At 44.6% G+C, this 11,862-nt stretch overlaps 1 protein-coding gene across 1 annotated transcript in view; it reads right to left on the bottom strand.

Moving 5' to 3' along the window:
* Positions 1–113: 113 nt before the first annotated feature.
* Positions 114–11,862, bottom strand: part of MED13 (mediator complex subunit 13) — a 53,723-nt gene continuing 41,974 nt past the window's right edge. Inside the window, exons 18-30 of the mRNA XM_027660258.1 lie at positions 11,089–11,312; positions 10,368–10,557; positions 9,400–9,865; positions 8,537–8,756; positions 8,208–8,399; positions 7,851–8,074; positions 7,609–7,751; positions 7,219–7,377; positions 6,945–7,130; positions 6,668–6,816; positions 6,284–6,457; positions 5,071–5,171; positions 114–4,425 (exon numbers count right to left, since the gene is read on the bottom strand). Coding sequence (XP_027516059.1) covers positions 4,293–4,425; positions 5,071–5,171; positions 6,284–6,457; positions 6,668–6,816; positions 6,945–7,130; positions 7,219–7,377; positions 7,609–7,751; positions 7,851–8,074; positions 8,208–8,399; positions 8,537–8,756; positions 9,400–9,865; positions 10,368–10,557; positions 11,089–11,312 — 2,561 coding nt within the window. The 3' untranslated portion in view covers positions 114–4,292. The remainder of the gene's footprint in view (positions 4,426–5,070; positions 5,172–6,283; positions 6,458–6,667; positions 6,817–6,944; positions 7,131–7,218; positions 7,378–7,608; positions 7,752–7,850; positions 8,075–8,207; positions 8,400–8,536; positions 8,757–9,399; positions 9,866–10,367; positions 10,558–11,088; positions 11,313–11,862) is intronic.

Below are 11,862 nucleotides of genomic sequence, written 5' to 3'. Positions count from 1 at the left end.
GGGAGAAGGCTGAGGGAAGTAAAGGCTGAGGGGACAGGAGGGCTGAGGGCAGGAAGGTTGAAGAGGAGAAAGGCTGTGGGTGCACTGCCCCGCAATAAACCCACACCACAATCAAGGCTTCATGAATAATTTATTCCATTTGAAATTATTTTTGTTTGGTTTTTTTTTTGTTTGTTTTTTTTTAAAAAGTATAAACCTTTTTTTTTTTTAACGTTTCATTTCCTCGATCACAATTTTGTACAACTCAGTGTTTATGGCATTCGGCAGCAATAGTGTTTGTTCCTTGTTTTTTCTGTGTTTGTCACGATGATGAGCACGACCGCAGCGGCTTGGCCCAGGGCACAGGGCTGTGTGAGGCTCCCTGGCGTGTCCAGCCGTGACAGGGCGGCTCCCGGCATATCCAGCTGTGCCAGAGGCATTGGAGCAGCTCCTGGACCTGTCCAGCCGTGTTGGAGCAGCTCCTGGACCTGTCCAGCTGTGCTGGAGGGGTGTCAGGGCAGCTCCTCGGTGTGTCCAGCCGTGCCAGAGCGGTGTTGGAAGGGCTCCCCAGTGCATCCAGCCGTGCCAGAGCAGCTCCCTGGTGTGTCCAGCCGTGCCACGGGGCGTTGGAGCAGCTCCCCGGTGTGTCCAGCCGTGCCGGAGGGGCGACATGTCCAGTCACGAGGCCACAGGCTGCGTCCTCCCAACCTGGCGCTCGGCGAGGTCCTCACGTCCAGTTGACTCGGAAAAACCTAAAGCTCGATGAGTAACGTCCTGAAAAAGTGACCCTGAGGATTGTGGTAGGTCCCAAATCCAGTTTTACTGTAAATTAAGCTTTACTCCACTGAAAATAAAAAGTACACCCACAAATAATAATAAAAAAACCCCTTTAAGTACGAAGCATAGTCCTGGGTCCTTTACTTAAAAAAAAAAACAAAAACAAACCAACAAACAAACCAACAAAAACCATAATAAAAGAAAACCACCTTCCCAGCTGGAGGTTGTGAGACAGTAACGCTGTACAATGTCACCTTAATGAATGAATTCTCCAAAGAAACCCAGCTCAAAACAAGGTTTATGCAGCATTACTACCCAAACAGGCTGATATGCGGTGCCATACTGTTGTGCAGCAAATTATATGGTGCAATAGCTTTTTTTTTTTTAAAAGGTTTTACTCTTATTTTTGAAAGCTTTAAAATAATGCAACGTAATATTTTGATATTACAGTGTTAACAAATAGTGCTTGATTAAAGACATCGGCAAGTCTTCATAGCAACACACGAAGTTAAAATTACCATCAGAGGTAAATATAGAAATACAATAACTGACAGCTAGGTAAGAACATAGCTGAGGATTTAATTATAAATCCATTCATGTTTAATTATTTCAGAGAATGTTAGAAAGATCTAAATGTTACAGCTACTTTAAAAGGGTTGTTACAAGTACAGCTGGTGGCCTTGCTGGTCGAGCAACAGGGTCTTCAGAAACCTGATTCAAATAGTAGTGAGTCAAAGGTGACTAAAAGGCTTAAATACAGTCATATCTGGGTAAAAATACATATTTTTAATTGGAATGGAAGGACTTCAGCTTCTTTTTTCACTGGAGGAGATAAACCTCCACAGCTACTTAAAAGCACTGCCAGGAACATTTTCATGCAAGACTACTTTGAAAAGCTGTAGCTGAAATTTTCAACTGTTTAAGCTTGTACTTGCTAAACAACCCGAGTTACTGGATTGTGACAATTTTATTTATACACCAGCTATTATGTGCACTTAAAATAGTTAAATGAAAGTAGCTAACAACAAAATATGCCCAATATAGTAGTTGGCTCCACGGTGCTGGCAGGTTTGATATGTACAGTGGGACTATCACTCCAGAAATGGCCCTTCTAATCTTTCATAGTGGTTATAATATTATCATTTACTTTAATTGCATTTGAGGTGGGGAGTGGGAAACTGGCAGCTTTCACAGTAGGAGAGTTTCACAGGGAAGGCTGGTCCAGGTAACAGAATACAGTTACACCAACGTTCAGGAAGCTGATTCACTTACCTTTAGGAACACAAGGCAGCTTTAACACAAACAAAGCCACACCAAAAACCCAGCCCATGGAACTTGGTTAACTGAGCCAGGGTTAAAAATGACCACTTAGCAACAAAGCTTGAAAGAAAAAAAAAAAAAAAAGGACATACACTTGGAAAATTCCAGTTTTAGGAGCACTTTTCCACTTCAAAAGATCTCAGCCAAATGAGAGAAAACCTTCCGTAAGACAATAATGTGCCGTTCAATCTGCGGCGCGTCACCGAGATAAAAGTCATGGACAGGCCCAGTTTGGAACTCTGTTTATCAAAATAGGCTAAACTTCTGATTGCACTCGTGTTGTCCTGAAGAAACGACCGAAAATTTTCGTCACCAATTGTACAACTTCTTTATACAAAACCCGAAAAGTCGCTCGTGTGGTATGTACACGATTGAGGGAGACTGGTGGTACGAGAAAGCAGCCCAGGCAGGGATTTTGCATTTACGAAACGAGAGTTTTCGTGAGCACGGGAAGTTTGGTAAATGCAAGCAAAATTCTTCCTTGTGGAGGATTAACAGCAGGTGCACAAATGGATCTTAAAACTTGCTCCTTTACAGGTTTAAACCAGAGACAGACAGCATTAAGACCCAGGACACGGGTTGTGGTGACAGGCTCCCGTGAGCGCTGCAGGAGTTCAGTTTTTCATCTGGCAGTCAGATAAGGAACCCAGAAAAAGCATCTGCAGCTGCTCTTCAGCACCCGTAGGGGCTATTTTAGAGCAGCATCAGACATTTGGCATGTGCTAGGAAAAAGGAAGGAAACTACTGAGAAAAAATGGTGGCTGTAGCTGGAGGGAGACGTTTAGGAAAGCCTTGTGGTTTGTCAGTCCCTTCCTCGGAGAGGGCAAAGCCTCCTTGGCACACGCCCCAGCCAGAGCCTGGAAACGGGATCCGGGGAAGGCCAGACACTGATACCTGGGACCTTCCCCACAGTGCCAAAAGGACACGGGAAAGGAAAATGTTCGGGGTTTCGTGCTGTTTGTTTTACTAGTGGAATAAAATCTGAATACCAGAATTCACTGAGAATCTATATACACCACATTTTAGTTAAACACACACCAATCTTAAAGTCAAGATTGACTATTTTTGCATTTGTGCAATGGCTAGAGCTGGGCTAAATTTCAGCCTTTACAGGAGACTTTGGATCAGGGCAGAGCTTCCCGTGTGTTCCGCCTCAGATTCGCAGTTCATCGCAAACGTGGAAGCAACCAATGCAGCGAGCACAGGGCCAAGAATATCCGGGGAACAACAATGCACAACAGATATTCTTGGAATATTAAAACTCGTGTTCCTGGAAGTGGATCTGAGAATCTAGCCACAGCCCTGAACCATAACACAAACTTCAGTTGAAGAGTTTATTCGTTTTATTCTCACTACAAGTTAAACCACCTACAATATCACTTATATATTGCCATTGTTACTCTGGAAAGGTGTGATATAAAATGCTGTAAGACCCGGTACCTTTTCAATTTATATAAACACAGTGAACTTCATTACTGTACATGTACTCTGCAACTACAGCTTAGCTGTAAATCCCCCACACACAATGGTATGGACATTAACCCCTCTATCCCCATTAAACTGTACATCAAGACAATACAAATTTACTGTCCCCACCCACCCCTTACAAAAAAATAATACTCTAAAAGCAACCTACTGCAACTTTTAATTAAGACGATTACATATATTTTAGACCAATTGCTTTAAAGCAAGAAGGCAGTATAAACCTTCTAGGAAAATTTTTATAAAAGAGGTTAAGAAATATAAGACAATTTATACATTTAAAAACTTACAATAAATAAGAGATGCAGGCATTTTTGAATACTAAGTACTATTATCCAATAAAAGAACATCTTGATGTTCTGAAGCCATAGGTTGAAACTTAATTGTTCCTCACGTTTCTTCTCATCTCCATGCTTTTAAAATTCATTAACCATGACTGGGTACTATGGCTCATTACTCTTCACAAATACTGTGGCCGGGGAAAAATGGTTAATTTTGCTACTAAAAATGTTATAATACACTTTCTGATCATCATTCTGAAGCGTCCCCCATAGTCAGTGACTCACAGACAGCAGGGCCGGTGGCTGCCCCTCTCACAAGTCAAAACAATATTTGCTGGAAGTAACAAGATTCATACCCCATCACAAACAAGTTGCACTGAGAAGAATTATAACTTAGTCCTGCAGTGAAATATCCCTTTTCCTCATTTTTGTCTTGCAAAATTCAGATGAAGATCACAGCATATTCATGATAAAGTTATACAACTGATTCAGCACCACAAAATGAATTGGGAGACATGACCGTCTGTCCTGGGTTGCAGGATCACAGGTTAGCCAGGAGAGTGCATTGTACTGTTCCAGAACAAACCTGAAAAACAAACAACCTGCTGTCAGGCCAACAGATTCTCTCACCAGGATTTCACAGCCCTAATTTATGATAATCCAGCTTCTTTGGCACTAAAAACATGAAATAGGTTAGCCAACATTCTGAAATAACATGTCTTCCCAATTATTACCAGCAGCTCAAAGCTAAACTTGCTTTCAGTGGAAAGCTGTCATTGTGATTGTCTCTGCTTAATTCATGTCAAGAGGTTCATATATTAAAAAAATACAAAGGAAAAAAGTCTTTTGTTTTCTCAACAAGTGTCCCATGTTTGTTTACACGAGTCTGGGCTCCTTCCTTCAGCATTTCAGATTTTCCACAAGATTCTGGCTTAACTACTACTGCCTTCTGTGTTAGACATCAAACCTCTCTTCTACTTGAGAAATTCAGTGTCTTTCACACATTTTCAGTTGTACCCAACTCTGACTAGTTAAAGAAGGGCTTAGAGATGTTTGGGTTTAATTCCACTGTTCTGTGACACGTAATCAATTAAAGCACAGCGATTTCCCTGGCTCTGGGATGCACTGAGGATATCAGCAGCACAAAAAAACTAACAGCCAGGCAAACAGACAGGGAGCTCCACGGCAGCAGCACTGAAATGAAAGGCACTCTCTTTTTACAGGTACATACCTGAGCACATCAGAAGTTTGATTAGAATCAAGTGGATGGGAGTGTTTACTGTGGAGTAGCTCGTCTGATTGCACTGAAGGCACGTGGAGGTGCAAAGAGGCCTGAGAAGGAAGAAGGAAACCAGAAGTTACTGCCCTGTCCAACTACACCGTATTTTCTTCCCCCCACATCGCAGGCCTGAAACTTGCAGTCACCTTCTCTCTCCAACACACAAACCAAAACAAACCTTATCCCTAAGCCATCAACAAGGAATTATCGGTATATAAAGGTTTCCTTGAGAGTCACTCACACAGATCTCTCCTGAAAGCACAGTGCTACTAGTGCAACATATTTTAGGTTTGGGGTTTTAATCCCTTTGCTGCATTAAGTGATTATTAAAAAAGCCACTCAAGTGGCCCAAGATGTGTGGTAATGTACACACTTGGAAATTCAGTTGCTTTCCATGGGACTGGTCTATTTATATGTCATATCTACAACTGCTTAGTGTAAATAATAAATCCCCTCTTCAAAATAATACCCTACACCAAAGCCACAGCTGAGCTTAGGCCAAGAGGAACTGCTAATCCAGACACAAACAAGGCTGCAGAAGATGTATCTGTATCATTAGAAAACAAAGCAGAGTATTAGATGCTGATTTGTGTCAAAAGTGAATAATGTTAATACAGAAAGTTTCTCTGTATACCCATGGATGGCCTTCCATGTGCCAAGGATGTCTTGATTGTGCCATAAAAAGATAAGGGGATCAGACAATACCCAGACAGACACTACAATGGCTATACCTTGGCAACAGCCAAAGTGGAAAAAACAGCTTTTATGCTTTGTGTGATACAGAAAGAGATGCATTTAGTACTTTTTTTACCCAGTGCAAATGAGACATGATATTGCACTTGTGTACCTTCCTCTGTACCACCACTTCCCACAGCAGTCCAGCCTTAACCAGAGCTCTGTCCAGAAACTCAACCTGTTCTTACAAAATCCTGTAGCCCAGACCACTGTGAGGAAACCACGAGCAAACCAGACCCTCCACAACTCCCATAACTCATTTCTCTTCCCTCAAAAAAAAAAAGCAAAGACAAAAAGCCGAATCTCAAGAATTTCACATCCAACCTCTCCTGAAGCAAAAGCAGAGCTATCCCAAGAGACAAGCAGTGACTTTGTCTGGAACACCCCAGTTCCCAGCCCTGATCCCTGCAGGACGGCGGCTGTACGGTACCTTAAGGAACAAGGGACACTGATTTTGTGCTTGAGGACACGCTGACCAAAACCAGTCAGGCAATGGACCTGCTTTGGCAGTTGACACAAAATAGCCGAGGGCCAGTGGCTGCTGCAGAATATTGGTGACTTCATCGTGGGATTCCGTGGACAGCAATCGGTCTGTGCCTTGACCCTGCAATGCAACAGGGAATGGTTTCGTGTCAGGAGAGCACTGACTTGGCAGAAATTATCTGTAGCTTTTGAAACACAAAGCATCTTGAAATATCCAAGCGTTACACGACAAGCCAAGCGATTCACAACTTTTCGTTCCACAAAAGGAAGTGAGCAGATGGAGAAAAAGCAGACAAAACACACAGAGAGCTGCATTTACTGCCATAGTTACCTTGCCCATATCACCTCCGTGGGGGTAGTGGGACCCCGGAGAATGCACGGGGGATCCACCAGGGGATGCAGGAAGAATATTTATAATATCGGGATCAAGATCATCTCCAGTGTCTAACAAGTCAAAGATTCCCATTCCATCTGCTCCATCTTGAAAAAGAACAAGAGCAGTGAGTTCCTACAGTTTCCCTACTCACAGGATATGACAATGCACTCTGAAATGAGTGATCTTCCATAGCAATGGAAATGGCTCATCAGAACAAACCCAAGGCACGAACCATTGTTTGTGTTGAAGGCCAGGTCCAGGTTCTCAGTGGTGTAAGTTGAGGATGCCACTTGCACAGAGGCAGACGTGGGGAACACCAGGATGTGGGTGCAGGACGTGTCCTGGGGGGTGTTCAGCTGGGATGTCTGCATGTTCAGGGTGGTGCTGCGCCCGAACACGGAGCCCGTCGAGACCGAATCTGTGGGGACAGACCAAGTGTTTCCTCAGTTCCTCAAACCCTGCACTAGCAGCTCCTGTGCCAAAATGAGAGAGAGCTCCCCCAATACCTGGCATGATAATGAAGGATCCCTGTGGTTCCATGGCCACCAAGCAAGCACTGAGGATGCTGGGAGAGTCTGCAGCAGAGATCCCACACATCCTGCACATGTCTTTGAGTCTCTTGCTCAGGGACTGCAGGTTCCGGCGGCTCAGCAAACAGCTCCAGTCTGAGGGGACAGAGGACACAGGTTTGTCTGGAACAGCTCTTGCTGCACAACACAGATTTGTATTTTACACATCACAGTGTGTGGTACAAACTGTACGTCTGTTAATATAAAATATACAGAGGAACTCCAAAATATCTCGGTTTTCTTCCAGAAACAGGGACAGACACTAGATGTTATTGAAAAACTAAAGCTTCAAATTCAGTTTCAGACTCTAAAAAATGCTAATGTTACCTTTTAATTCCCCGTGTCCTATTCTTCCTAAACGGCCTATTACGACTCTCCATGGCAAAGAGCTCATCTGCACAAGTCCCAGGCACCATTCCCAGAGTTTCTGAAGGCCAAGTCTGCGGGCAGAACCCTTTTTCCTGCGAGCTCTACAATTGAGAAAGAAGGGAAAACAAAGCTAAACCCCACCTGCAACAAGTCTTTATTGCCACATTTGGAACTCATGAATCGACCAGTTTGGTTCTTACCTGTTGGGTACATCAATGTTAATGATGCAGGTTTCTAACTGCTCCCCGTACAGGTCTGTGCAGGATGCAAGGAGCCATCTCTGATCGTGGGACAAACAGTAGCCCACAAAAAGCACGTTGTACTTCTGGCCAGCTTCTCCAAAGGTTTCTCCCAGTTCTGTTTGCTTGTCCTTTACTGGGGCCAGTATGAAAGGAGGGGTGTAGAGCCGAATACACTCAGGTCTCTGTAAAGGTGACAGAACAGACAGTGAAGTTCTGGGCAGCAATTCCTGCGAACAGCTCTACTCAGTTACATGTTTAACAAACAGGGACCTCTCTCTGATCTCCATCTTTACACAAACCCTCAACAGCACTCACATCAGGGCTCTTGAGGGCAGTTTCCATGGCTAAACCTGGGCCAAAGCCAGTCAAGGTTTTCACGTTGGTGGACGTTGGGAGAGGCCTCCGACACTGAGTGAAAGCTGAGAATGCCAAAGATTTTAAATGCTGGGTGTAAATCTGCCGGTCTTCGTGTTTCACAGGCTGGAGCAGGTACTGACACGGGACAATCTGGAACAGATTGAAGGAGGGCAAAATAAATCACTGTGTCATCATTAAATGGCTTTTGAGACAGAATTTGGGTACCCTGCTTTTTGAATTTTACTTGGGAATCAAATGTCTCTGGTTCTTGACTCGTGTTGCCTCACCTGCACAGAAATGATGTTCTTGATGTTGGGGGGAAGAACCTGAACCATCTCGAGGAAGCAGCGCAGAAGTCCAAGTGTCCACAAACTGGATGAGCTGCTGTTCTCATCCTTTTTTTCATATGTGAAAGGATCAATGATGTAAACTACAATTGCAGGTGGATAAGTGATAGCATGTGAATCTCCATCTGTGGGGACTCCGACTTTATCACGATCCATAGTGCTGCCAAGGGAAGTTAGAAACCAGTTACAAAAAGCTGAGTTTTATAAAGATTTATCTTCACTTTAAAACTAAGATCAAATTGTCAAATATTAACCCGAAAGACCTTCAAGTCAATTCTGATGCAAGAAACAGCATTTTTATTTCAGTTTTCTCTGTGAGCTTATGAGTAACTCTGAATCCCTTGTCTTTTCTTTAGCCTTTTTCATTACAGCAGCTCAACTGTTGCTTAACTGGGGAACAAGAATATCTACGAGGCCAGTCTCTCAGTAAGAGCTGTATTTACTACTACAACTTTGATTGCAGAAAAGAGAACTCTAAGATGGTGCCAATTATCTATTTCTCCCCCCCTCCCCAGCCCTTTAAAATACAGAAATGTACACTTTGGTGAATTTTCTCTCTTTGGAGAGAGAAGCAAAAAAAAGACAGTTTATTTCTGTACCGCAGCAGACACTGAGGTGCAATTAGAACTGCAGCTACAACTGGAGCCAGACAGTTCAGCTCCACCATCACTGAATGTCATTCTCCCTAAAAAGCAGCCTGGTGACCAGAAAATAAACACAGGAATTTTTCGAGGGGATGAGAGTGCATTAATAGGTTCCCAGGAGCTGAGCTGGGGGGGGTTTTCCAGCTGCAGGTTCCGTACCTTTCCGAAACCTCCGGGTGTGGCTGTGCAGGAGCTGCAGACGTGTCCCCAGCCAGCGCTGTCGGCTGCAGCGTCGGCTGCTGCTGCTGCCCCCCCGCCTGCCCGTTCTGCACCGGCGCGGCCTGGGCGGGCAGCGCGGCGGGAGTGCTGCTGCCCAGGCTGCTGAAGGGGGGGAAGGAGGAAGGTTTGCTCGTGGCAATGCCACCGCCCAGGCTGGCAGAGGAGGAGGAGGGGGCAGTGGTGGTCAGTGTGGAGTTGGCCGTGGTGGCTGCAGAGGACATGGCACTGTTGGATGTCACCGTGATGGTGCTGCTGGCGGGGGCCGCGGGAGCCGACGCCGGAGGGTTGGGATTCCCAGCGCTGGCTGGCACTGAGGGCAGAGCAGAGCCCGGCTGGCTGGAGGGAGGGACCAGGTTGGTTTGCGAGAGTAAAGAGTTGTCCAAGGGCTGAGAAGCAAGATAAGGACCTAAAAGCAGAAAAAAAGCACAAAATTTATACTGAAACTGTTTTAAAGCTCATGTAAATCTACAGCTGTAACAAAACAGAGAGCAAACCTTGAGCATATGTTTTACCTCCCAAATTCAAATACCTGTATTGAATTTAAAAATTCTACTATTTTCACAAGAATCTTTCAGAAATATCCAGAAATCTCCTTTTTAAAATAATTTTGTTTCCAGCCATGCTGCATTGCTGGAAATCATTGCTTCAGAATCCAAGTCACCAGCAGACAAAGACAACCAAAATCCCTGTCAGGCAGCAACACTGCCATTCCCCAAAGGCACTGCTGGATGAGAAGAGGCCATTTTAGCACATATTGAAACATAGGGGGGTTGGACTTTCCCCCTCCGAGCTTAAACCCAGAAAACCTCCACAATCAGTAGGACAATAAGCCACGGTGTCTTCTCTTCTATTGGAAAAGAGTGAGTGGTAACAGTGTGAAATAAGAAATACTGAAAAAGAAGTCCTACCCAGCTCATATCTGCAAACTTGAGCGTAGAGTTTGAGTTTGGAAAAGGCTTCGTTGTTGGCATTGGCTGTCTGGGAGAACCACTCCGTGACCAACTTCTCCGAGAGCTTCTTGGAGGCCGTGGGGCCAACCCTCATGATCCCATCAGGCAGCAACTTACAGATGGGCCTGTGCTGCCCAAGCCTGCAGGACTGCAGAGAGGGGAAAACTGGAGATAAGGAGCTGCTAAGCTTTAAAAACTATTAAATACCACACAAAAGACATATCATAAGGGCAGAGACCTGTCAGTTTAGTTCCAATTTTCCAAAGCAAATTTTAATTCTGAAATTACAGGGCTATGAAACATTGTCAAGTGATTTGATGGTTTATTTTCAGCGTGTTCCTGAATGCAAACAGGCAGGTTGATACACCATCTACTGTAACCTTTCCCACAATCCAAGCACGCAATTAACGAATTAAATGGAGGTAAAACAATTAGCGTGGCAATACAGGGGTTGGCCACCGAGTGGCGTTTGGCGGACAAGGACTCTGCAAACAGCGACCGCTGAGGGGAACGGCAGCAGCACAGACAGCCCTTATCTTCCAAGTGCCCATTCCCAAAATCCTCCCCAGCAGCTTTCCGAGATAGCATTGTGTGCAGCGTTTGTATCGGCTCAGACAAGCCTGATAAGTCCCCGTGAGCACGAATTAGGAACAGCCTTTCACAAATCCATTCCCCGTACCTCGTATATGGCAGTGAGATCCCGAAAGAAGCTTTTGGCTCCGTTGAGCAGAGCCTCGTTCTCCGGGCACACCACGACATAGGCAACGTCCCTCTGGGATCCATAAGGTTCCAGCATCAGCCTCTCCCAGTAGGGCAGAGCAAACGGAGACAGCACCAGGAAATCGTAATCGTATCCCAGCAAAAACGTTGGGATTGGCAGTGGTTCCGGGGACTCGTCAGTTCCTGGAAAAGCAAGACACGTTTTCCAGTATATTAAGCAGAAAGCTAAAAATGAACACCCTGCTTCTAGGAAACATGGGCAGAACAGCCTCTAATTCCCAGCAGCTCCTAGGAAGGAGCCCTAATAATCAATGGGATAGTTCTCATTTTAACAGATCCAAAGTACAGGATCAACCCTCTGCAAAAAAGCATCAGCTCATTATTATGTGACAGCTCTCAGGGCTTTGAGAAGTTGTTTAATAGTTTTAATAGTGTTTAATAGTTCTATCAGTTCCCAGACAATCAGGAACAGATCTGGACTGTCCAGGAAGCCTTTCCCCACGGAGCCAAAGCCATCAGGGACCAAAGACAGAGAAGAAATGTAAATATTTTAAGCAGATAAGTAAAGGGCCAGAGGAGGAAACAAACTTAAGAAGGTGCATTTACATGTACTGTAAATGTGTAATTGCCATGTTCCAAATATAGCTCCAAAAGATCTGCTGGTGAAAGGTCACTCCTGTGCACAGTGGTAAATCAATCCCATATGCTAATGAAGTCATTAAACCTGAGTGCA

Source organism: Corapipo altera, unplaced genomic scaffold (genome assembly GCF_003945725.1).
Source record: "Corapipo altera isolate COAL_440 unplaced genomic scaffold, ASM394572v1 271, whole genome shotgun sequence".
In the NCBI taxonomy this organism is placed as follows: Eukaryota; Metazoa; Chordata; class Aves; order Passeriformes; family Pipridae; genus Corapipo; species Corapipo altera.
The sequence above is the reverse complement of the archived record's forward strand: the minus strand, read 5'-3'. Positions and strand labels throughout refer to the sequence as shown.